Source organism: Anopheles bellator, chromosome X, assembly GCF_943735745.2.
Source record: "Anopheles bellator chromosome X, idAnoBellAS_SP24_06.2, whole genome shotgun sequence".
Classification (NCBI taxonomy): Eukaryota; Metazoa; Arthropoda; class Insecta; order Diptera; family Culicidae; genus Anopheles; species Anopheles bellator.
In genome coordinates, this window is record NC_071287.1 from 902,992 (window position 1) to 927,440 (window position 24,449).

The 24,449-nt window shown below is 46.8% G+C and overlaps 6 protein-coding genes across 8 annotated transcripts; 4 read left to right on the forward strand and 2 right to left on the reverse strand.

The window, feature by feature from the left end:
- Positions 1–6,476: 6,476 nt before the first annotated feature.
- LOC131213765 (acetylcholine receptor subunit beta-like 1) lies at positions 6,477–11,609 on the forward strand. Of its 3 annotated transcripts, XM_058207882.1 has the most exons (8): positions 6,552–6,632; positions 6,730–6,922; positions 7,068–7,361; positions 7,430–7,566; positions 7,635–7,789; positions 7,869–8,910; positions 8,991–9,155; positions 9,228–11,609. In XM_058207882.1, the coding sequence occupies exons 3-7, from the start codon at positions 7,301–7,303 to the stop codon at positions 9,153–9,155; spliced, it is 1,560 nt and encodes a 519-aa protein (XP_058063865.1). In that variant the 5' UTR covers positions 6,552–6,632; positions 6,730–6,922; positions 7,068–7,300; the 3' UTR covers positions 9,228–11,609. The 3 variants fall into 3 exon arrangements, with proteins under 3 accessions (XP_058063864.1, XP_058063865.1, XP_058063866.1); XM_058207881.1 differs by having other exon boundaries at positions 6,477–6,574; positions 8,991–11,609; XM_058207883.1 differs by lacking the exon at positions 6,552–6,632 and having other exon boundaries at positions 6,905–6,922; positions 7,080–7,361; positions 8,991–11,609.
- A 376-nt stretch (positions 11,610–11,985) lies between these two features.
- Positions 11,986–13,515, reverse strand: LOC131213658 (uncharacterized). Its single transcript, XM_058207743.1, has 3 exons — positions 13,477–13,515; positions 12,896–13,376; positions 11,986–12,831 (listed from the first exon to the last, which is right to left on the reverse strand). The coding sequence occupies exons 2-3, from the start codon at positions 13,307–13,309 to the stop codon at positions 12,697–12,699; spliced, it is 549 nt and encodes a 182-aa protein (XP_058063726.1). The 5' UTR covers positions 13,310–13,376; positions 13,477–13,515; the 3' UTR covers positions 11,986–12,696.
- Positions 13,516–13,892: 377 nt separating this feature from the next.
- On the forward strand, positions 13,893–14,766 carry LOC131214020 (uncharacterized). Its single transcript, XM_058208332.1, has 2 exons — positions 13,893–14,250; positions 14,344–14,766. Exons 1-2 carry the CDS (start codon positions 13,987–13,989, stop codon positions 14,581–14,583), a joined length of 504 nt encoding a protein of 167 aa, XP_058064315.1. The 5' UTR covers positions 13,893–13,986; the 3' UTR covers positions 14,584–14,766.
- On the reverse strand, positions 14,347–16,603 carry LOC131214019 (probable 4-coumarate--CoA ligase 1). The gene is made up of 2 exons (XM_058208331.1): positions 15,448–16,603; positions 14,347–15,320 (listed from the first exon to the last, which is right to left on the reverse strand). The coding sequence occupies exons 1-2, from the start codon at positions 16,555–16,557 to the stop codon at positions 14,730–14,732; spliced, it is 1,701 nt and encodes a 566-aa protein (XP_058064314.1). The 5' UTR covers positions 16,558–16,603; the 3' UTR covers positions 14,347–14,729.
- A 540-nt stretch (positions 16,604–17,143) lies between these two features.
- On the forward strand, positions 17,144–21,529 carry LOC131214080 (head-specific guanylate cyclase). The gene is made up of 6 exons (XM_058208440.1): positions 17,144–17,288; positions 17,908–18,080; positions 18,164–18,237; positions 18,301–18,383; positions 18,467–19,815; positions 19,881–21,529. Exons 2-6 carry the CDS (start codon positions 17,913–17,915, stop codon positions 20,262–20,264), a joined length of 2,058 nt encoding a protein of 685 aa, XP_058064423.1. The 5' UTR covers positions 17,144–17,288; positions 17,908–17,912; the 3' UTR covers positions 20,265–21,529.
- Positions 21,530–22,148: 619 nt separating this feature from the next.
- LOC131213781 (general odorant-binding protein 99a-like) lies at positions 22,149–23,235 on the forward strand. The gene is made up of 2 exons (XM_058207902.1): positions 22,149–22,453; positions 22,542–23,235. Exons 1-2 carry the CDS (start codon positions 22,415–22,417, stop codon positions 22,917–22,919), a joined length of 417 nt encoding a protein of 138 aa, XP_058063885.1. The 5' UTR covers positions 22,149–22,414; the 3' UTR covers positions 22,920–23,235.
- Positions 23,236–24,449: the final 1,214 nt, after the last annotated feature.

Here is a 24,449-nt window from a genome sequence, read left to right on the forward strand (position 1 = left end):
ATTTTTTTTTTTGGGAGCGACGTTGAAACCGTTGTCAGTCGGTGCACCGCAGCTTGCTACACTTCCGGCACCACCACCACCACCATCACCGACTCGTAACCCCCGTCTCGGCCGACACCGGTTTCCGGTTTCCCGCCGCAAGGTCAACTAGTGAAATTAACGATTAGACTCATTTTCAGCCCCAAAAACGCTCAAATATAAAAGTAGTTCGCGGAAAAAAAGAGGGGGGGGGGGCGGGCGGGGATTCTCCGCCTTGCCCCCCCCCTCGACGGATTGGACGTCGAGAGACCGCCCGAGTGAGTGGTCCTGGCACACCTGGTGACACACGGTTAGGTTAGTGAAATAATTATGCCGCCGCGCGTGGATGGACGGTGGAAGGCGGGCGGACCAGATGGGTGGGTGTGGGTGGGCTGGTTGTTTCGGAAAACGGAAGGATTAGGCAAATGTATATGCGTGCGTGTGTGTGTATGTGCAATAATATTAAAATTGAGGCCCGGACCCGGGTGGCATTCCTGATTGGGCGCGGCATCCTATGAATTATTATGTAACTTAGACAAAAAGGAAGAAAAAAAAAAGGACATCAGCATCAAGCGGGGAACCGGGTCTACCCCGGTGTCTACTGGGTGTACGTGGTGTGCGGTGCGGTGCTGGGTGAGGTGGAGATGGTGGTGGTGATGCAGCTAGGACAGCCCAGCGGTGCAAGGAGCGGTGTTTTTTTTTTGGCCGGCTGCGAAGCTTGTGTTCGGCTCCGACTCGAGAGTCCTTGGAAAGCGGTGCGGGGGGAGGGGTGTGAGGGCTTGCTTCCCGACAGCGGTAGCGATCCCGACCAACTAATTTTAGTCGTTCGCTTGAGTATTTCTCAGTTTACCCACTATATTACTTACGTACGTATTTACAAGACGCAAGCGATCTCTTACTCTCTACTGCTGGCTATTTTACAATGATTCCAGACACGGTGTATACCAGACACTAGTCATCGAACGTGCAATTCAAAGTCGACCGCGCTGTCGCCGCGGTTTGCGGTTTCCATTTGGCGAGCAATGCGATTTCAAGGTGACCTTTTGTTCCATGAGTTCACATTCCGTACTTTTGTTTAGACTAATCCATTTTAGGGGTTTTCGCCAGCGAACCCACTTACTATGCTGTACATTAACTGTGTCCTTCCACTGTCTCATTGTACGGAAGGTACGTAGCGGAAGGCTTTAGCTTGCCCTTTCATAACACCAGTCGTTGCGAGGAACTTGATGGTGGCCGACGGGCCGGTTTCGATGTTGGAAACCAGCTTCGTTAGCCACGCCGAGATAGAACGCCAGAATTGATCGAGAGTGGACTTTTAGTCGGGCAAACCCCCAACAGCGAAGGCGGAGCGAAACGGAGAGTGGAAGTGTTGCGAGAGAAAAAAAAGAGCGAGAGAGAGCGAGAGAGAGCGAGAGCGAGAGAGTAGAGGAAACGATATCTTGTAGTCAAATTTTACTATGTGAGGTTTTCACTTTTTCAATGTTTTTCGTCTTCTTTGACCGTCGATTGTTCAGCTCTTTTTTGATTTTGTCTGCAATTCTGGGATGGCGGAAACGCAAATAATCTAAATTGATATTTAGCTGAAATAAGTTTAAAATTTCAAATAAATGAAATCTAATTGTGCTTAAAATAATCAATTTAATCAATTTACAACTTAACCTATATTTGAGAATATACACACATATACATATATTATATCAATATATTTTATAATACGGCAAAGTTGTAACAAACCAAACCAAAAACAAACAAAAACGAATGAATGTGAGGCACAAGCAACCGTGTGGCCCGATCCGATGGGCCGATCAGAGTTGATGTTTGTTGCTGTGGTGTTGCTGCACAGCCAGCCCACGGAACGGAAAATGAAAGCGCGAAAACCCAAGCTGCGGCTTTTCAACTCTGGGCTTTTCAAACTTATCCTTTGACACCCTGCCCTGAGAGAGAGAGAGAAAGAGCGAGAGAGAGAGAATGAGAAAGGAAGGCCCATGCTTCCTTCGAAACGGATTAACAGGGTGCCGTGGTGTGGTCTTTACTTAATTAATTAAACCGGAATCGGCAGCCGCGACAACCTAAGACGAGAGTTAGAGTGGTGGTGTGCGACGGCAGCGGCGGCAGCAGCAGCAGCAGCAGCGGTCTTACTCAAGATATTTTCTGGCGTATTAGTCAAAATTTTATTCCATTAGAATATACTGATAAATGAAACTTGATATGATTATTGATAACCGATAGCCGTATGACTTGGAGCGATGAGGCCCACAGCGCACAACACGCGGCAAGAGGCGGGGAAACCAACAGAACCCCTGTCCACCTCGTCGACCTTCGACCCGCCATATTTGTAACCGTTCTTACCCGCCCGTAAAAAAAACCTTTACTTTCCTATCGATAATTAGCGCAGTGCATAATTTAAGCCCCCTGGTCTCAGGGATCAGGGATTGATTTTCATTCACGTGTGGTCCCGCCCGCATTGTCCGCATCTTACGCAAATGTTACTCTTGGCATACAGCAACCAGCAAGCATATGTAAATTCATTTCCTTACACATTCGTTTATTCCTTTTGATTCACCAACCAATTCAATCGTCCTACGAGCGTATTTACCTACACACAGACGCACACCAGTACACGTATTTGTTCCGCACCCCAACATTATCCCTCAGTAACCGCAGTTTCACCGACGAACACATTGGCACACTCTATTGGTCCGGCTCTTCCCCTTTGTCCCCCAGCTCGAGCGCAAGCGAGATCCTTTTTCCCGTCCCGTTCGCCCCTTTAAAACAATAGAACAAGACAGAGAGCACCGCTAACCGATTCCATTGGTTGGGAAACTTTTGGGAAACACACTCACTCCACGCTCCAAAGCAAACAAACTGATCTGGAACTCGAACAAAACAATACGTTAAACTGCGCCAGAGAACAATAGAAAAAAGAGAAAGAGAGGGAGAAAGAAAGAGAAAGAGAGAGAGAGAGAAAAAGAGAGAGAGAGAGATAGAAACAAACGCCATGAACCATAAGATTGAAAGTGTTCACACAAAAAGCACTAGAAGAGAAGTGAAATGAAATATTACAACCGCGTATCCGAATACAGAGATCCAAACCAATGCGAGAAACAGCTAACCACAAGAAAAAACAATGGAACGAAGCTGAGCGAGTGGGGTAAAGAAAATGCGAACTGAAAATAGTGGATTGGAAATGAAGAACATCGGAGAGTGAAAAACATGAAAAAAGAAAAACAAAAAAAACCAAAACGTCGTACGCTTGTTTGTGATGACTTTTCATTGATTGTTTCGTTGTCTTTGCGTTGATATGGGGACAGGGGGTTGAGAATTGTTTTGGGGAATTTTCATGCACACACACACACGCACACACACATATATCACAGAATGAATGTTAATGTGCGAAGAGAGCGAGCCAATCAACATTCGAGCCGGTGATTTTGGGTTTCCGCTGCAGCTGAATCAGGCCGATCAGGCCAACTCCGGACCGTTTGGCCGGCCTGAGCCTGACCGGAAGCATAATCCTGCGGCAGGCAGGCTCCACACACACATTAAATTGCATGTTACATTGGCCAGTATTTTTAACCCAATCGTGTGTAAGGCACGCCAGGGGCCGGGCTAGGGCTAGCGTTGGCAGTGCGGGCCGGCATAGCTGAACATAGGTTTAGCAGAACAAAACAAGAAAAAAAACCGCAAAAGGGGTTACTAGATGTCCGCAGGAGCAGGGCAGCGCGGAGACAGTAGAGTAACGATTGTCCTGGAAGAAATTTGGAAACGTATCGGTATCGGTTGGGGAGCCTTTAAACGGCGCATTTTTTGTACTTCATCTCGGGCTCGGATGCAGACGGATCGGCGGAATTGCTTTGCACAACAACCCAGAACCCGCGATAGTGTGCCTAGGTGTAGCTATACTCGCTTAGCAAAATTTTATAACGTAAGTTTATTTGAAAAAAAAAAAACAACAACAGAGCATGTTTAAACCCCAATCGTCAACCGGCGTCACTTCCGAAAAGGCCGCCGAATCACGGGCGCAAGCACTAGGAGAGGTTATGCTTGGTTTGCGAAAAGGGCAGGAGCTTGCTGCGATACAGGAACAGGAAGACCGAATCCGGAAGGGACTGGCATGTGTTTCGTTTTCCATTCCGGACCGAATTCCGGTGCTCCACCGGATGACAACGAAGCGTTTGGACAAGATAGAAAGAATAAAACAATTTAACCGTAAGACAAATCAAACCTACACAACGATGTCAACACACACGCATTAGCGTAAGCAAACTTTGAAGAACAAAAAAAAACCCAGTAAAACAATGAATAGATAATGCAAGGATCTGGGGGCCGCTGCTCAGACGTCAAGCAGACAAATCAGAGGAACATACGAACGAGAAATGTGGAAGTGGAAGATGCCGATGCTGGACCAGCACAAACGTTGAAATCCTTTTTGCATATTCAAAACAAAAACAAAAACACTTGATCCGTGAGAGTAACAGTGACCAAATGAGGAAAGAGGAAAATGCATGGTAATCGACCGACCGACAGTGGTTAAAAACAAGAGAGAGAGAATGAAATGATAAAACTTTCAACCCTTAAGACAACAACCATTTTACGTGCGACTGTTTTGAAGGTTTCGGTTCGGTACGGTTTGCATCAACAAAAATGCGTGTTGCGGCTTGCTTCAGTTGCGCCAATTTCCAAATCAATTGCAGCCGACAAAGAATTGAATTCCTCGAACAAGGATAACCGTGGCTCCAGCATAAAGACATACAGGACAAAAAGAAAAGCAAGGCAACGTTCACAGCTAACGTTTGTGAATCACTCCAATCGAACAGAAAGGATGAGGTAAGCGCCACATAAGCGGTTGAAAAGACTCAAAGACGGCCAACGGCGAGAAAAGCAAGTAAAACGGACATAAACAAAGAATGGGCGACGACGGTATTAAAAGCGGAAGGTAATAAAACGGCGCACCGGTCACACTGAAGTAGTATTAATGGATCAAAAAAAGAAAAAAGAAATAAACTCCGGACCGGATTGGCAGTATCCGGACCGGGAGACCGTACTGAGCTGCTATGGCTTGGAACATGAACACCCTTTTGTGCTGTGTGAACGCCACAAAGCAGCAACCACAATAAGAGGAGTGTACCCCACACACGAAAAGAAAGAAACACACGCAGAACTAAGAAAATATAAATGAAGTTGTTTTTATGTCGTTTAAGAAAAGCAGAAGAAAAAACAAGCAAACCAAGAGCGAAGGCTTCAATAAGAAACTAACAAGAGAAGAAGAAGAAAAAAACAGAACCCAATGCGCCAATAGTGGAAAAATAAGCTGACCCAACTGACAGAATGTGTGTAAATCGATAAACGCTGGCGAACGAAACTAATTCAATAAAATCCATGAAAAAAAAACACGCAAAAACCAATCCTTCTACCGCTGCTGTCTGGCGTCTATGTCTTCTGTGTCTCAGCTCGTATCCGTTCGTCCTACTTTTAGCCTTTGTTTCCCACGCCCTGTATTCCGTTCTTCCTGCTTTGGCTATATTTTATTCTTTCCTCTGCACTCTCTGGATTGCATTTTGGTTATCAAGTCCTGTGAGCCGACCATCTGAAGCCGACTGAACGACTGATAGTAGTCAGGCTAGTATTGGTCCAGGTTTTGATGTCGATTGCTTTCGTGTTTGTAGCACGAAGTCGTTGCCGTACCGTCCGGAGAGTATCGAAAGTCATGGCCGGCCAATTGTTTAACTCCTTCGCTCCACTCCCTCAACACGTTCGCCACGTTCTTGGCACGCGCTACGCGAACTTCTCCGGTCTCCGGTCTCTAGAGTTTCCCCTCTTTCCGTTCTTATGGTGCCGTCAATCGCCATCAAATATTGATACCCCATCATCGGTTTGCCATCCCGCGCGGGCCTCTCGGGACTGGAAGGACTTTCCCCAAAAATCGCTCTTGATATCGGGGAAGCGGCTCGACTCAGCTCGGCTCGGCTTCAGGATAATCAACGTTGACGTGGTCAGCGCCCTCCCGCTCAGCGACCCCCGCTTTCCCCGTTCCCGTAGCTCTGAAAAAAAGACGAAATCGCCATTTTCTGTGACATGCGCCCTTTCCAGAGCGCGCTGCTCCGGACGCCTGCCAGCCACGCCTGGCTCGGATGATGCTACATTCCGTCGGCGGCGCTCTAGTCAGCAGTTAGTAGTTCAGCGCGCTCGGGCGGCTCGGAGAGTGTTGCGTGGTGTTGGGCCAAACGCGCCCCCGTGGAGGTCCTGTGTATCTGCGTGCCTGTACGCGCCCCCGTGGCCTCAGATAATATACGATTAATTGGACGACCCAGCGAAGGACCCAGCGACGCCATCTCCAACGCCACGCTGGTGAGGCAGGCGAGCAGGCACACAACAAGCCCGATACCCGAGGGAGTCCTGACCGCTCATGCGCTCTCCGCCACAAGCACGTGCATCGGGCGGCCCGTGAGGACACTGGAGTTGGTAGCGGGAAAATCGATAGGCCCCAACCGCAGTTCCTGTGCCACGTCCTGTGCTTCGCCACCCCACCCGTCGCGTTATCCTTGCGATTAAGAAGGTGCGTGCAGTTCGCCCAGCTGCATTCGATCATCGTCACCCCACACAGAGAGTGCAGTGTGAGTTGTGAACCCCTGTTCCTTTCTCTGATCTCGGTTTTTGTCTCTACATCCTCTCTCTCTCTCTCTCTCACCCCATTCCTCAACGCGCGTGCAGTGCTTCCTGGGCAGGTGGCGTACCCTTCACGGCGCACCCAGCAGCAGACGAGGCCTGGCTGTCTGTCTGTGCCAATCTGTCCTCCTCCAGGACATCCGCCATCCAGCCGCACCCGAATCCACATGCCATCCGTTCAAACAGTGGTCTACGAACAGTGACTGCGTAACGTGGATCTGAGGCTCTCGTGCAGGAGGTCTGTATCGTCCCTGTGATTTTCACACCCCTTAAGACCACACCCCCACCCAGCACCCCTCACACACAGAAACACAGTTCACACAGTCCCCCAAAAGGGTTTTGCCTGATTTGAGCGCGATTTCTTCTTCTTCTCTCTGGGAAAGCCCCGGAAATAGGACACCACGAAAAATGACGCCCAAAAAACGGGATCAACACAGTTGAACAGGCGATGAAGTGAGCAGCGATAGAGAGAGAGAGAGAGAGAGAGAGAGAAAAAGAGTGGGAGAGAGCAAAACAGGTGTAGGCACTCGCGGACTCCAATTAAAGCAACGTCTGCAAGGGTGGTGGCGTTGCTGCGCTGTTACGGCTGGTAGATTAGTGAAAGTACCGACCAAGGATGTGTTCACGAGTGCTGGTCCTGGCCGGGCTACTAGCGCTACAGCACTACGTAGGAATTGGTAAGTACACGGGGAAGAAAAAGAGGCAAGAAGGCTCCAGACCAACGCCGGACCGATCTCTCCCGCAGGCCTCTGTTCGGAGGATGAAGAACGGCTGGTGCGAGATCTGTTCCGTGGCTACAACAAGCTGATTCGGCCGGTCCAAAACATGACCCAGAAGGTGGACGTCCGGTTCGGGCTAGCGTTCGTGCAGCTAATCAACGTGGTACGTATCCTTGTCGGGCTTGTCCTTGTGTGGTGCAGGGTGCTCACGCATCACCTCCGCGTCCGCAGAACGAAAAGAATCAAATCATGAAGTCGAACGTCTGGCTGCGGTTGGTGTGGAGCGACTACCAGCTCCAGTGGGACGAGGCCGACTACGGTGGCATCGGCGTGCTGCGGTTGCCCCCGGACAAGGTGTGGAAGCCGGACATTGTGCTGTTCAACAAGTAAGTTCGGTGCGCCGACCACCCAGATAACCCTAACCCAACGGCCCGTTCTGGTTCTGGTCCTTCCCCCAACGAGCAGTGCCGATGGGAACTACGAGGTGCGCTACAAATCGAACGTGCTGATCTACCCGAACGGGGAGGTGCTGTGGGTGCCGCCGGCCATCTACCAGAGCTCGTGCACGATCGACGTCACGTACTTCCCGTTCGACCAGCAGACCTGCATCATGAAGTTCGGCTCGTGGACGTTCAACGGGGACCAGGTGTCGCTCGCGCTCTACAACAACAAGAACTTCGTCGACCTGTCCGACTACTGGAAGTCCGGCACGTGGGACATCATCGAGGTGCCGGCGTACCTGAACGTGTACGAGGGCAACCCGACCGAGACGGACATCACGTTCTACATCATCATCCGCCGCAAGACCCTCTTCTACACCGTCAACTTGATCCTGCCGACCGTGCTGATCTCGTTCCTGTGCGTGCTGGTCTTCTACCTTCCGGCCGAGGCCGGCGAGAAGGTAACGCTCGGCATCAGCATTCTGCTCTCGCTGGTCGTGTTTCTGCTGCTGGTGTCGAAGATACTGCCGCCGACCTCGCTGGTGCTCCCGCTCATCGCCAAGTACCTGCTGTTCACCTTCATCATGAACACGGTCTCCATCCTGGTGACGGTCATCATCATCAACTGGAACTTCCGTGGGCCGCGCACCCACCGGATGCCGATGTGGATCCGGTCCGTGTTTCTCCACTACCTGCCGGCGATGCTGCTGATGAAGCGCCCGCGCAAGACGCGCCTCCGCTGGATGATGGAGATGCCGGGCATGAGCGTGCCGCCGCAACCGCACACCCACCCGTCGTACGGGTCGCCGGCCGAGATCCCGAAGCACATCAGCGCGCTCGGCGCCAAGCAGTCCAAGATGGAGGTGATGGAGCTGTCCGATCTGCACCACCCGAACTGCAAGATGAACCGCAAGCTCAACAGCGGCGACCTGGGCATCGGCGCCGACAGCTGCCGGCGGGAGAGTGAGAGCTCCGACTCGATTCTCCTGTCGCCCGAAGCCAGCAAAGCGACGGAGGCGGTCGAGTTCATCGCCGAGCACCTGCGCAACGAGGACCTCTACATACAGGTGAACCGTACTGCCCGCTGCACGCCAAGCCAAGCTGGTCAAGCTAATCACAATCTCAACCCCCGTTCTATATCGAGCAGACCCGCGAAGACTGGAAGTACGTCGCCATGGTCATCGACAGGTTGCAGCTGTACATCTTCTTCATCGTCACCACGGCCGGCACGGTCGGCATTCTGATGGATGCTCCCCACATCTTCGAGTACGTGGACCAGGACCGCATCATCGAGATCTACCGGGGCAAATAGGTGCCCGCGCGACAGGAGTCGTTCGTACTTCAGCGCCGCCATCTTCATATTCCTCTCTCCATCTTTTTGCAGGCTATCCGGCAGGCGAACCGTGCGCCGTCACCCATAATCTGTTGTTAGATGCAGAAAATGCAAAACGCAAAACGCAAAACACATTTGCTCAAGTGCGCTCTCCTTCCGGCAGGCGGGCGGGCGTGGTAGGTACGGTCGGTACACGTATACCAACAGCACAAAGAAGAAAAAACAAATGCCAAACGCAACATATATAGTAACACAAGAAGCGAATAATCGAAGAACGATACAACATTTAGTACACGCGGATAGTCCAGACGCACAAAACCAACAACCTATTCGTGCCAATCAACGTAGGCAGTGAAACGAACCGCACATATTTACCCCGTAAGTGTTTGTGTGGTGTCCTTGTTTTGGTTAAGCTGAAGTAGTTAGCACTGTAACCGGCAACAACAGTGCCAGTGCCTGCGTGTGTGACGGTACCGTAGACGTGAGGTCGGATCAGAGCGGCTTAAGGACCGTAACCGCAATGGTAGGCGTATCACGCGCCCCGCGGGAGTTTTGTAACGGTTGGGTTTTTTTATATCGTAAAACGTAATCTCTAAGTAGGCACAAAAGTCTGCGATGCAGTGCTGCTGCATGCTTTCACGGTGTGCCGGCCGAGCACCTGAGGGGGGGCTCAGTGGTTGGGAAAGGATGCACAACATGATTTTAGCATAAAAACAAACAAAAAAAATTGCATTCCCACGTGCTCGAAAACAGATCGATCGTTAACGAGCAAATACTGCAAACTAACTAGAGCCAACATTTCTACCGGATACGGATACATTTGTTTAAAATATATAAATATATGCAACATGCTCAAAATGTTTATAGTATTGAAAGTCGGCATTCGACAGGTATCGGTAGGTGCGGGTCTACCGATAGAAAGCTCGAACCGATTCGTTTAACCACGCGTTGGTGTGGATCACCGTTTTTTTTCGGAAGGATGTTTTGTTATAAGCGACTATGTATCCTGACCACATAGATTGTTAGCATTGTGCTCCAATGTGTCCGTTTCAACCGCCTACCGTCTAGTATGTTTGAGTAATAAAACACATTTCGTTTGCAAGACCAGGCGCGACCCAGACAGGAAGATTCTGTGGTCTGTGGTAGCACCTGTTTGTGATATGTCAAGGGCTCTGATATGCCTAGTTCTTACCTACAGTTTTGTCTATACTTCCGTAAGCGTAAAACGGCGAAAGGCTGATAGGGAATTACAACTCGTTGCACTCGTTCACGCTGAGTTTTTAAACATTCCACAATTTGCCAAACAGAGCGGACGGAAGGAGAGAATAAAGATTGAGTTTTAGCGAAGTGTGAGGTGAGAGGAAGGAGTCACCACTGTTCAACTATACGGCGCACCCAGCAAAGCATGAAAGGATTATCAAGAAATTTTAAGTAAAAACAAGCAGCAAACCTACGCAACCCATATAACGTAATCACAGCTCAACGAGACAAAAAAACAATAACTACTAAATAAATATTTAAATAAAGGCACCGATTATTGAACGAACAAAATCAAACACAAAAAAAAACGGAACAACCCAAAGGCCAAAGGACAACGTTTCAATTGATGTTTCTTTTTTTTGCATAAAAAGAAAAACGAAATATGAGGCACACCCGGTTCGTGAAGCGCCACAGTGTAGTTGAACACATGTTTTCAAATGACCCTCACCAACCAATGAAAGTATGGACTAAATGAACGACACACACTCCCTTGTGGAACACAGCGAACCCTGCATGAATGCAGATGCAGGAGTAATAAAAATCACATTGCCATGTCGGATGGAGCCACGAGCCGCACAACGACAGTCAACTGAATGCAAAAGTCAAATATGCAGCGCTACACGCTTTCCGGGGGGTCGCAAATTACCATAAACATATGAAGAACAGCAGATAAGAATAGCAACATAATATGCTCTAGGACAAATGGTAAATATGACAAAGATAACCCAAAAGTTACTACTATATGCAACGCCAACACGCAAAAACAGCGAACCAAAGTGAGCAGCACGAGTACCAAAGAAGCAGTGAAAGATCTAAGAAACAAAATGGTACTGGAGGGAAGAAAAGGAAACGCAGCATCAGCAACAGCCCGAATGCCGAAGGTTGTTAGTCGAAAGGCCGAAGAAAAGCAAACAGACGATAGTGTAACATGATATACAATAACTAGGCAATATTGTTACAATTTAGATAATATAAATAGCGAGTAGATGAGTGCAAAGCATCAGTCAGCGACTGCACACTGGCGAGCAGGACACACGTTAACACTGGTGGTGGTCCACAGATTTTCTTACATGCACACACACATGCACACACGCACATGCAAGTGACATGCAAAACCGTGAAACATGTGGGAAACGAGTGGGGTAAGAGGGCAAGTAAAACATTATAAATAACATTTTATTGGATACACATTTTTAATGAAACATTACTGGAAAAAAAAAGTTCATAGTTTAACAAAACATAGCCTGAATTTCAACATGCTTTGTCTCTTTCTAACTCCTTTTCGTCCCATCCTTTCTGTCCCATCCATGCGTACTTACATTCTGCATTTTGTTGCTTCTTACCAATTGCAACGTCTTCTCTCTAGTAACAGGTGAACACAGACAAAAGTATCACCTTTTGTCGTTTATGATGACACTGTTGTTTTGAAATTTGGAGCATCCAAATGCAACAAAAGTATCATTATGCTGATCAAGTAACTAATCTACCAGGCCCAGGCTTGACAGAAGAAGTAAGCTTGACAAGATCACCGAAGTGAAAACGAACGTACTTCGCGCATAGCTTTAGCGTTTGGATCCGCTGCCTTTTGCAGTAAAATTATATCAACAGTCTTTTGTCGCCCCATATTCTAAAAGTCCTTTGCAGGATAATGTCGAGTCATCCCAAGGTTTCGGCAACAGCTTCCTTACATGAAATATAATCATTTTTCGATCATGCGTTTATTATCTTTTGGTGACGTACAATGTCAGAGGATTTCTTTTGGATGCGCTTGTTCATTTTTTATAAGAACCCAATATAGGGGACCGGAAAGTTCGTGTTGAAATCTCTCCAGTTGAAGCCAACCAACCATACTTTGCGAAGATTCCTATATAGTGCATTCGCACTGTGCAGTTTAATTTGTATTTCATTCTCAAAAGACACTAGCACGAAATTAAGCAGACAATTCTTTTACAATGGCATCACTAGGAATGGTGGAACTGGCATCAGCATATTGCGATTTCCATTTGAATATGCTGTGGTGCCTGTTCGCCTGTTCATTGATCCATGTGGTTTCTTATTTTCAACACTCACTATCAATGCATCTGATATTAGCGCAATGTAGCTCTTGAAGCTCTCACGTCAATCACGAATGTAGTACATAAAAATCAAATCGTAAGGATTGTGCAATCAAAACGATTCGAAAATGTTTAAAACAAACTCAAGGGAACCTTACGACTAGGATTTGTCTCGACAAAAGGGGGGTGCGGCAAACACCACTCCTCTATATCCTTTTTGGACTGTACTGTCGCTGGGCACGCAACTCCTTCCGGGTTTCCCGAATCAATTGCTTAGTGGTGGATTCATCCGCGTCATCCCAACCAGTCTGGTTGCCCTCGTTCCAGTCCTCTAGCTCATTCTGGAAAACCAGGGTAATTAATTGATTCAGGAAGCACTCAAGAGGCGTAGTTTAGCATCCTTACCACCACAGGAATGTCAATATTGGCCGTCAGACGGCTAAAGTCACGCGGTTGAGAATCTTCGGCGATGCAGATTTTAGGCTGGCGCAGGATCTGCGGAGCCATATCCTGAAAATAATCCACCTCTACCGGGGATTCCGCCACGTGCTGTGGCTGTGCCAGAGTCTCCCGGTACCGCTCAATGTGCTCTTCAACCGTACTCGGTGCATCGTCCCATGAGTTCCAATCTTTTTCGGAAACGTGTTTACTCCGAACGTCTCCCGGCGCGCTGCGATCGATGCTGATCGAGCTCAACACCTCACACTCGCCATGGGATAGTTTCCGTCTACGTGAAAAGCAGCACATGGCTCGCTTAAGCACACCGATCAGCGTTAGGAACAATTGCCGGATTCTATTCATCACTAAATCTGCATACATTGTCTATATCAGTCGATAGAGCGGCCCTCGCGTTGTCGTCGGGCAGAAAAGCGTCCGGAATCAAACTCTGCAAGTTGAATGAATTATGATGATATCGCTTATTGGTCATACTGTCTATTTCTTTGTGGATAGTGTTTTCGTACGAAGAGTTTTCGACAAGCACATACCTCTAAAGCTTTATCATTCGACTTCTTACAATACTTAGCGACAGACTTTTTGTTTACGTACAGATTCCCATTTGACAGTTCAACGATCCGTCAGGGTGGCAAAACCCGAGGAAGAGATACGCGTGCATCTGTCAACTTATTTTAATATTCCGAATCACCAAAAAACCAGCATGCAGTGCCTTCCTTGCATTTTTAAGCATTGCATTCATTTCGACCTTGCATTCATTTCGACTTATCTATGGTACTCGGACATCAATTATTCGGTATATATGTGTATATATTCAGAATAATGTGCCCTTGTATAAACATAGAAAGATCTTTAGAAACACATGTAAGTTAATGTAGCAAAACATAGAACATAGATCCGGCAAAACGTCAATCTAGTCAATAGGTTCTCCAAATTGCTTTGACGGAAGAGTCGGCTGTTTTCCTTCGCAAGGAAGCAAATGTTATTACCGCGAAGTACGAGTACGAGTGAAGTGATTGAATTATAATAATAACTAGAAACCGATGGCTGAAGCAACCACCAAGGCGGAGAACACCTCCGCGAAGTATGGAGTACTGCATGGCGATATCGCGTTCATTCGTAAAAATGAACAACTCCTGTTGGATATTCAAAACATTCAACAAAACATTGATGCAGTCAAGAAGGCATATGAAAACATCAACCACTTAACATTAGAAGAATCAATCCGTATCATCGGCCACCTTACTTACTGCGTAAATTCCCTATTTTGGATGAAACAGAAACTATCCGGAAACACTGACATGATGGTAAATTCAAAGATAGCCGCAGACTAAATAGTTTCTATTTATTTCAGAACATTTTTTATTTGATGTTTGAAACATTTTCTTCTATTCCATCAGCCAACCATCAAACAAAATCTACAGCGGGTGCAATCGACAATAACTCGAACCAATGAAGTTCGCGAAAATATCCACTACAGACCTAGAATTCATCAACCGGCGGCTAAACGTTTCATTCGCGCTGGTATTAACGTTCCAAAACACAAGACAGTACCGAAGGAGAATATGAAAACGAACACTTTAAACGACGTCCAACAGTCAACGGAAAACACATTTGGCGACAACCGAAAACAAGAGTAAAATAATTGTCGAACACTTAACCATATTACGGCAATGAAAAAGCGAGTCATCGATTAAACGAAGGAGCAATTTTTGATATCAATGATTACTTTACCGTGCTAAGCCCAAGCAGAGTTACGGCTAAATTAATAGTACAAAATAAAGGGTCATTGATCGGAGAATTGTGTTTTAGACGCAAGGGTGTTGCGATGGAAATTAATCGCCATTTGTTTCGCAACGTCTCGTTTTACCTTCCCGTTTGCAGTCATAGGTAGACTGCTGATGAACATTGCCCCTCCACGAAGTCGTCTGTTTTCGGAGGCCGGTTGCCCACCGGTCATCATCGCACAATGATCGATTATTGTCTGCTCAGTTAGTTCCTCGTCAGCAGAGCGCTCTTCATGGCTGTTCAAAACCACCATAGCCGTGGCCAAATCATTGTACTCCCGACCGGGCTCGGGTATCCCAACGACAACGACCTGACGCACACCAGGTATCTGTCCAATAGTTGCCTCTAGTTCGGATGGTGAGATTTGATATCCGTCATACTTTAAAATATCCTTCTTGCGGTCGACCAAATACAAAAAGCCATCATGATCGAAATAGGCTATATCGCCAGTGCGCACGAAACCGTCCTCGTCTAGTATTTTCACTGTAGCCTGCTCGTCACCGCAATAGCCAAGAAACGGATGCGTAGGTCTGATGAGCAACTCGCCAGCTTCGCTTGGACCCAATGGTTTGTTTAGTTCGCCAACGACCTAAAAAATGATAAAAAAGGTGAGTTTCACAATTAACACACAATCAATCTTACCTTACATACCTAATACCCTAAAGTTACTAGTGTTCTAACCTGACGAGATTTTTTTTTCTACGATTTAAACTTACCTTAGCTCTATTTCCGGAAAGGAGTGTCCCAACAGAGTTTTCACGTGGTATCATCTCATATGATACTGGTCCTCCTAGTTCGCTCATACCATAGGCAACGATACATCGACCCTGCCCCTCAACCAACACCTTCTGGATAATTGATTGACGCAGGGCTAGCGGAACAGTGCTACCCCCGATGGCGTACAACTTTAGTGACCGCAAACGTTCCGAATCTGGCAGCGTCAGTACGACGTCCGTAGCTAGTGACGGAGTCGTGAACAAGATTGTAACGTTGTATCTATTGCATAGCTCTATGGCATACTTGGCAGTGGGCAACTTGGTCGTAATTAGCTTCCGGATACCGTTAAGGATGCTGGTCATTAGCATCTGATACCCGGAAATCCAATACAGCGTACTAAACGACAGGATCGTATCATTATTGTCGAGTTGGCTAATTCGGCCGTATGGTGTTATAAGCTGGGCGTGTGAAATTCGTACTGCTTTTGATAGACCAGTAGTACCAGACGAACACACTATAGCCGCTGTTAGCAGATTAGAATCTCCCAAGTACTGAGGAACGAAATCACTTTCCCCATCGCACGGTTTTTGCAGCAGTTCGTCTATCAAATAACAATCTGGCATCAGCTCATCTGTTGGGGTCGTCAGGATCACACCATAGTTAACGATTTGGTGCTGCAGCTGCTCGTTGGCCTGTCGGAGTACAGTCATCCTATCGGCGTCACAGACGATGAACTTCGGTTGGGTGAGCCGTAAAATATTCACGATTTCACGTAACTCAAAGGATGGATCGAGTGTGTTGATCGGAATGCCTGCTATGAAGCATCCAAATACTACCGGAACCACATGGCAAGAGTTTCGGGCCACCAAGGCTAAAACGTCTCCTTTGCTATATCCGCAAGAGGTAAGGAACCGAGCAAATCGTATAGATCGGACTCGCATTTGCTTGCAGGTAACCACAGCACCAGTATCCACGTTGAGCTGTATAATTTTCTCTGGTGTTCTCTCCAAAACATTGATCACTATCTGGCCAAGATTGGCACACGGGTTGAATATGGCAGGACGGTATGGGCCTTGCCATGTGCGGCTACATGCATCAAATGTAGCCATCTTTAGCAGGCACAAGCAGTTTAATCACTGGAAAAAGATCAACCGTTTCTCGCGACCGACAATACAAAAATGAAATAAGGGGAGAGATCAGTCCCGATGAGCCCATTAGATCTGAAATACTTCTTCACTTAATGCTTATCTACCTACTTATAAGATCGAGTGGAAATAGTTTCTTTTCCACTTAGCGTTTCGTTGCTCAAGAGACGATTACATTGCAATTCAAGAACGTTTATCTCAAGTTGTACAGTATTGATAATCTGTTCAAACACGATAAACGTAAAAGGCATTTGAATTCCGGTAGAATTGATAGAATGTATCAGCAGCCCATCAACAAAAGATTCATTCAACTCATTCAACAGCTTTTGGTGGTTCTCCTGATAGAGAAGTGCAGATGTTGCCAATAACGGATTCCCGTGTTGTAAAGAGAACATTGTATGTATGACAGCTTTATACATCAGGCAGTTTCGTACTGGCGAATAGGCGAATGCTCAGTATTCGGAAAAAGTTCGGTCGAGCAGGCGCATGCGGGCATTTCACTATCGGTTGCATAATTGAAGTCAGCCCTCGCCTAGGCACACCTTCGGTAGCATACGAACAGTGCATTTTCAGCCTCAGCTTGTATCGACTGCCACACAATAGCGCCCTTTGATTGATCAGTATTTACATAAGTATACTAAATATTTTTTAAACCAAAAATATGGTATAGAATACAAGAGTACCACTAGCGAAAGGTGAGCTTCGATATGAACCTGAATCATTTGACACCGCAGCTATATACTACCGTCAGCGTCATCATAAAAGTTGTTCTCGCCAGGTTCTGTTTTAACGATGATGTTGTTTGCTTTGATGATAGGAGTCAGTGAATACTTGATAGTGAAAAGTATTCGCGTTAATTACCAATGTACACCCTACCGATTGTCTCGCAAATCATCAAGCCGAACTTTCGAATTTGTTAAAAATCGTGCTTTACAATACGCGTTGTTGCTGTACTTAACATGCGTTTATTTACAATACGTAAATAAAAGTTTGTACCAATTTGATACGGAAAACAATATAAATACAAGTGTTTGGTGACAAATCGCCATAGTCATACATCGGGACGATGCCCTTTGCAGTGGATATTCAATTGCAGCATCTACAACAACACTTACATTATCACTTAAAAAAATCGATACATCTTTGCCGAATCTAACGCTATTACTAGGGAGGGGAAAACAACAGGAGTTCAAAAAGCTAATAATGCACAGGATTGGGCACCCCTTTGTCCAATATCGAACAGCACATTAATCGCCAAATGCTGAACACAAGTTATTTATGTATAGCATATATTATTCTTATGCCTATCCGTAGTGAATATGGCGTGTCCTTTCGCAAAGCACGCCTCGGCGGATAATTTCCAACGACATCCATCGATTGCGGAAGCACACAATTGGAATTTAGATGAGGATTTGAGTGAGCTTTCAGGAGACGCACTGACACTCACGCATCTCAACGCTGCCATTCAGTTGTTAACTGCTCCATCTGTAAGTTATGGACTTTGCGGTTAACAGCACACATTTTTGGATAACAATATCAATTAACTTGCTTTCCCTTCTGGGATTTTCAGAACGAAAATGTTCATGAAGCCTTTCTTTCACTGGTTGCAAAGTACAGCAACAGATGGCCGGGTTTATCGGAAATGTAAGTGTATCTTTATCATGTACGTCATTTGTAACTACATCTACTCAAATGGTACCTCTATAGCAAATGTGAGCGCGAGTCACTCTCGGTCTACCCTCATTACGATTACCTCGCCGATATCCAGGATAAACTAGGCAGAACTCATGGTTAGTATGATTCGGTCGCTGCCTGCAAGTGCTTCTATCGATAAGTAGGTGATATGCGCAATTTGCTTCTCCTATCCCCATAGAAGATGCCGTTAGTGACATACTCGTGTGCCTGGGGGAAGAACTGATCCACACCGGATGCGTGGGTATCATCGAACGGGCATTCAAATGTCTCGGCTCAGATCTGCAGGAGTTTCTGGGCTCACTGGACGGCGTTTACGATGTGCTGAAGCTACAGGAGGAGGATATATCCGACACTGGGTTCGTGTGCGCCGGTGAGGGTGAGCTAATCTTCACGACCGAGCGACCAGTCTTGTCGTGGCTGTTACTTGGCTGCTTGAAAGCGCTTAGCCGCCTGCTGTTCAACCAGGAGCCGTTCGTTGAGCTACAGCCACTTCACGGGGACACGCTGCAGTACCGGTACCTGCTGAGAACGGATCCCCTGGAGATGCCGGCTTTGCGGCTTCCCGTAATTGCTGCCGGAAAACTGGCCGTGGACCTACGCGACACTGTTTCGTCCGATGCGCGCGATCTGAAAATCAGCAATCAATTTTTCTGTGACGCATTCCCATGGCACTTCATCATGGACGAGCAGCTCAATCTGGTCCAGATGGGACAAGCCTTTAGCCGGCTCTTTAAAAGCCATGTGAGCGCAGGAGTAGCGTTAGTGGCCAGCATGGTTTTCCGCCTTAAGCGACCGCGTGGGCTGCAACTTAACTTCCGCGAAATAGTTCGGCGCACCAACACGCCATTCATGATATCGCTGCGTGCCCCACCAGGGCTGCCAGACTTTTTCGCCAAAGGCTTGGAGATCAAGGGGCAGATGGTGTTCTGTCCGGAGTCTAACACTCTACTGTTCGTTGGCTCGCCCTTTCTGGATGGACTGGAAGGGTTGACCTGCAACGGTCTGTTTATATCGGACATACCGCTGCACGACGCTACGCGGGAGGTGATTCTGGTTGGTGAACAGGCAAGAGCACAAGATGGACTGCGGCGCCGGATGGACAAGCTGAAAAGTTCAATCGAAGAAGCGAACGCAGCCGTTATCAAGGAACGCAAGAAGAATGTCAGCCTTCTGCAGCTGATCTTCCCCGCCGAAATAGCCGAGCGCCTCTGGCTAGGGGCTCAAATCGATGCTAAAACCTACCCGAATGTGACCATGCTGTTCAGTGATATAGTCGGCTTTACGAGTATCTGTTCGCGCGCCACTCCCTTCATGGTAATCAACATGCTGGAAAACCTGTACAAGCACTTTGACGAACTGTGCGGGTTTTTCGACGTCTACAAAGTAGAGACAATCGGTGACGCGTACTGCGTCGCAAGCGGTTTGCACCGAGCCAGTATTTATGATGCCCATAAGGTGGCCTGGATGGCGCTGAGAATGATCGAAACGTGCACACTGTACAACACACACGACGGCCAGCATATCAAGGTCGTTATGTCGCTTCCAACAATTTAATCAATTTCTACACTGATTGCTTTGCTTTGTCGTTTCAGATGCGGATTGGCATCCATACGGGCACGGTGTTGGCTGGTGTCGTTGGACGCAAAATGCCCAGATACTGCCTATTTGGGCATAACGTGACCATAGCAAATAAGTTTGAATCCGGCAGCGAGGCGTGCAAGATCAACATCAGCCCCACTACCCGCGATTGGCTAGTGAAACAGTCGGATTATTGCTTCGAGCTGCAGACACGAGATGTCTCATGCATGCCGAAAGAATTTACTGACTCTAGAGGTCAGACCTGCTTCTTCCTGGAAGGCTACAAACATCCAACCCTTCCCGACGATCGCTCACTTAAAGAGCACATAGAGGAGGCAATGAAGCAGACGCTTTTGGACACAAATGATACGACTATTACCGTAGATGTAGCCCAATAAGCATTTTGTATCGATAAGGGACCAGACGTTGATGGTTTCGGATAAATTATTAAAAATGGGACACTTGTCTTGAAACGTACCAAACAGACAACCACTACATTGGAAAAAGGCAAATTCAATCAGAGCATCCTTCCTTCCAAATTCATATGAATTTCCACAGTCCATTTTCCTATCATCAAAGTCCACAGCATCAGCGCATTGAGCTGCCATGCCTAGTTAATAAATATATTTTTGTTCATTATTGCTCTATTTTTGCGCCTCATCGAAACGTAAGGATAAACGCATTTTAACGTAGGACAAATTCGCTTCTCTTTGGGAACGGTATGAATAGATGCAATTTAATATATAAAAGCCGAAAAAATCCTAAAAAGTGTTTGCGATAGCAAGGCATTTTCGTCTAATCACAAGATATAAATGAAGCAAACGTAAAAACGTTGAACGATAAATAACTGATATTAGGGACTAAATTGCCAAACCATGTTAGTATTCTACAGGGTAGCTGATGTTTATTGACTGTTTATTTTTCTATGATGACTGTTGATTTCCCATAGACGTTGATACGGTTGCCGGAATCAAGTGGCAAAGTAAAACGAATTGCTGATGACCTACTCATCAAAAATTCTGCATGCAACATAATCAAAGTTTATTCTCTGTGAATAATATTACTCATCACTCAATATTTGTTTCGTTTTCGGTTCTTATCTCACGTTGCAGCCTTTTTGTGTAAATGTAAAAATAAAAAAGGCACGCAAACTCGCTTATCATTCACTGTTGAAATATGATGTATGATGCACTGTTGTAACAAAGATGGCTTTGCAGTTTTACTGTGTCAGGGTTGAGTTGGGCTATTACGTTCCTCTACCTTTGTTTCGTTTTTAGATTGCCTTCTATTTTTAATATAGAAAGAATTTGGAAATATGTTGATTGCCTAACAAAGTATACATTGTAATATGAAAGTGTCTCACAAAATGCTGTGTAGGCCTGATTATTTTATGCATGCAACTAGGTTAAGAATTAGTTTCATAACATCAAAGACGCAAGTGTTCGATAAGCGAAAAACGATTGAATACATCGATCGCCAGAAATAAATGTTCACCGTATATTATCGTAGATTCATATTTTATAAAAGTATCAAGTTTGTTCTGGAAACGACGGTATTAAACGCACATCAATGCAGATCTATTGCTTCAAAGTTTTGTTACCTACGAGTCTTCCTGAATGCCATAACGTGGATCTCTGTACTTGCTCCGTTGCTTAAAATGATTGTCCGTTCTAATGTGGAATAAGATAATAAAAATCATAATAATAAAATCATACGGTCTAAGCAACATCCATTGTTCTTGTGCTCCATTGTGCATACATTTTCTTCAATGTTACATACTGCAGTTAAGAGCATTTTTGCCTGGTAACTTGAGATAAAGTTAAGATGTAACCTTTTTCAACATTTCCCCAACGGCTGGCGCCTTACCTTCATCACCTTCATAACATTAATGCACAAAAAAAGGTGCAAATGATATTGATTGTTATAAACATTTAAATACATGGTGAATGTTCGATGTAGAGCGTTCTATGTAGTGTGTTTGTATCGACGAACAATTCAGGTTGCACTTATGATAACACGTTTGTGGAGCAGACTGGATCCGGGATGCATTATGTACTGGGAGACAGTCAATTTAGCAGTTTCCCTTAGCCTGAGGCAGCGAGTTAACAGTTTCATTATCAAGGCACCCTTGGCCGGTCAACAGACCCGGCTGTGAACCGATCAGCTGATCTACAGCAGCGGCGACTTTATCAGGCCAGCGTTATTATGTTTATTATATTTTCGTGCATTTCCTTCGTCCTCGGAGTCGTACGAGTGAGCATCAATCTACCCGGGTCCATAATCAAGTGAATGGAAACGTCCCAAACCACTTCTAGCGCTGTGCGTTTGCATCGTTGGGCCCGCGGACGGCTCTGCTTACCGGCGGCACAAGGTTCAATGAACAAGGGACCCACTGACTGGCTATCAAGTACGAAATAAATGAAATAATTCGTGGCACTGCGTAGGCCCGTGATCTATAAAAGTCGCTGAACCGACGGCTCAGAGCACCAGTTCCGCACCGATCATTGTGACGTCGCCATAGCTTCTGGATCCAGCAACGCATCGTACGATGAAACTGTTCGCAATCATTTTGGCCCTAGGCGCTGTGGTAAGTCCAAACCAACCGACCATCCGAAGAGACTTCGATATCGATGTTAGCTTGTTATGCTGTGTTTAACATCGTTTCTCTTATGCAGGTCAGCGCAGAGTTCGTAGTGCAGACGCGCGACGATCTCCTCCAGTACCGTGGCGAGTGCGTGAAGTCGCTCGGTGTATCGGACGAGATGTTAGAGAAGTATAAGTCGTGGAACTTCCCGGAAGATGACACCACCCAATGCTACATCAAATGCATCTTCAAAAAGATGCAACTGTTTGACGACACTAACGGTCCCAACGTGGACAACCTGGTCCTACAGTTGGCGCACGGCCGGGACGCCGAAGAAGTGCGCAGCGAGATCAACAAGTGCACCGGTAGCAACACCGACGGCAACATCTGTCACTGGGCATTCCGTGGCTTCCAGTGCTTCCAGAAGAACAACCTGTCGCTGATTAAGGCCAGTGTGAAGAAAGATTGAACCTTCTTGACACGTACTCTTCCTTCCACCCACGCAAAAGAAGGCAGCTTGATGGCGGTGGTGCGCAGCCGGTGTTCCGAAACAGAATAAAGTGATGTTTTGTTGCAGTAAACGGTGCATTGTGTAGTAATGGGTTCTATCAACTGTGCATCTATCAAAACACCGTTAATACACACACAAAAACAATGGGGATGTTCGAAAATCCCGCAAGCGAACGACCATAGCAGCTGAAGGTAGTCATCTAAGGCTGTAAGATATTACAAAACGCCCTCTGGATAACATGGATCGAAGATTTGCGAATGAAATGCGATACAAGAACATCACAAATTACGCGTACTTGCTTGCGACCAGTTGACAATGGTGTCTTGCATTCGCTCCAGTCAAACCACATATGGTCGCCTTGGGCCGAACCAATATGCTGTTATGCTGCAATACGGTAAGAGTCACTCACTGGGACGAAGTATGCTATACACTGGGCAGTCGGTTGCTATAGAACTATTGAGCGTAAACAGTTGTGACGACCAGCAAGCACGTGTGCTATGCATAGAAACCTATTGTGGCTAAATAATCCACGCATTCCAACACACCATGATCGGTGCTTTAAAACCAAGTCTACGATAAACCGCGCACATGGTCCACGCCACCAGCCAGTAGTCTCCATAGCAGCCCCGATAAACAAGCTGATGGCTGATGTTATATACAACTGACTCATACTTCTTAGCCGCCGCCAATGTCCTTAGCAATACACACCACCAGCAAGCTAGCCCACCCCGCGTTACGGCGGCTCACAGTGCAAAGAAATCAATAGGTCTGTGCCTGCGGACGGTGCTCACAATGAAAGCAAGAAGAAACAATCACCAGCTAATGCTGCCTGAATCTTGAAAAGTTTGGTGCCGTTTTTCTCTTTGCGACCACGAACTACTGTGAGCTCGGGGAAACACCCTCCCCTGCGAAGGAGAAAGGGTGTGGCGGACTTGAAAGGTGATAGTTGGGCGAAGTTTATACAAAAAAAACGCATTAATGTGCCCCGCTTTCGATGTCTATGTCCCGCCTGACGGAAGTTTTACCACGTGAGCAAATTAGGTAGTCCCGGCGTGAAGGACAGCGTCGACTGCTGCTACCGGTGTTTGCTGGCGACTTCGTCTTCGACCTCCACAAACCTAGGCTTCAGGAGTCATAATCGCTTCCTGACGGTGGTCCCCCGGCGGCTGGTTTGGGCGGAATGGAAAAAAAACAGATATTTGTTCGCTGATAAGAAAAGTCACCTCCAACTACCACACTGCTACACTGTGCTGTGCTTTTCCTTCGCCGGCGGCGTCGGCGTGCGCTGGCCGAGGATAGCATAATTTACTCACCCAAAGCGTGTTCGTGTCAAGGCTTTCCGCCGTGTTTGTCGGTGGCACGGCCATAAGTTTGTGACTTTGGTGTGCTGGACCCCGGGCGCTTCGGTTTGACATCCGTTGCTATTTTAGCGTGATTGGCAGCTTTGGCGTTGGTCCACAGAGCACTGAAAGTTCCGTGAAAAGGGAT

Coding starts and splice junctions, on each gene's coding strand:
- LOC131213765 (XM_058207881.1), top strand. CDS start 7,301: ATGTGTTCACGAGTGCTGGTCCTGGCCGGGCTACTAGCGCTACAGCAC. Junction 7,567..7,634: donor TCGTGCAGCTAATCAACGTG/GTACGTATCCTT, acceptor CCGCGTCCGCAG/AACGAAAAGAATCAAATCAT. Junction 8,911..8,990: donor ACGAGGACCTCTACATACAG/GTGAACCGTACT, acceptor TATATCGAGCAG/ACCCGCGAAGACTGGAAGTA.
- LOC131213658 (XM_058207743.1), bottom strand. CDS start 13,309: ATGTATGCAGATTTAGTGATGAATAGAATCCGGCAATTGTTCCTAACG. Junction 12,832..12,895: donor ATATTGACATTCCTGTGGTG/GTAAGGATGCTA, acceptor CTGGTTTTCCAG/AATGAGCTAGAGGACTGGAA.
- LOC131213781 (XM_058207902.1), top strand. CDS start 22,415: ATGAAACTGTTCGCAATCATTTTGGCCCTAGGCGCTGTG. Junction 22,454..22,541: donor TTTTGGCCCTAGGCGCTGTG/GTAAGTCCAAAC, acceptor TCTCTTATGCAG/GTCAGCGCAGAGTTCGTAGT.
- LOC131214080 (XM_058208440.1), top strand. CDS start 17,913: ATGGCGTGTCCTTTCGCAAAGCACGCCTCGGCGGATAATTTCCAACGA. Junction 18,238..18,300: donor TGGCCGGGTTTATCGGAAAT/GTAAGTGTATCT, acceptor GTACCTCTATAG/CAAATGTGAGCGCGAGTCAC. Junction 18,384..18,466: donor TAAACTAGGCAGAACTCATG/GTTAGTATGATT, acceptor CTATCCCCATAG/AAGATGCCGTTAGTGACATA.
- LOC131214020 (XM_058208332.1), top strand. CDS start 13,987: ATGGCTGAAGCAACCACCAAGGCGGAGAACACCTCCGCGAAGTATGGA. Junction 14,251..14,343: donor CCGGAAACACTGACATGATG/GTAAATTCAAAG, acceptor CTATTCCATCAG/CCAACCATCAAACAAAATCT.
- LOC131214019 (XM_058208331.1), bottom strand. CDS start 16,557: ATGGCTACATTTGATGCATGTAGCCGCACATGGCAAGGCCCATACCGT. Junction 15,321..15,447: donor TTTCCGGAAATAGAGCTAAG/GTAAGTTTAAAT, acceptor ATCATTTTTTAG/GTCGTTGGCGAACTAAACAA.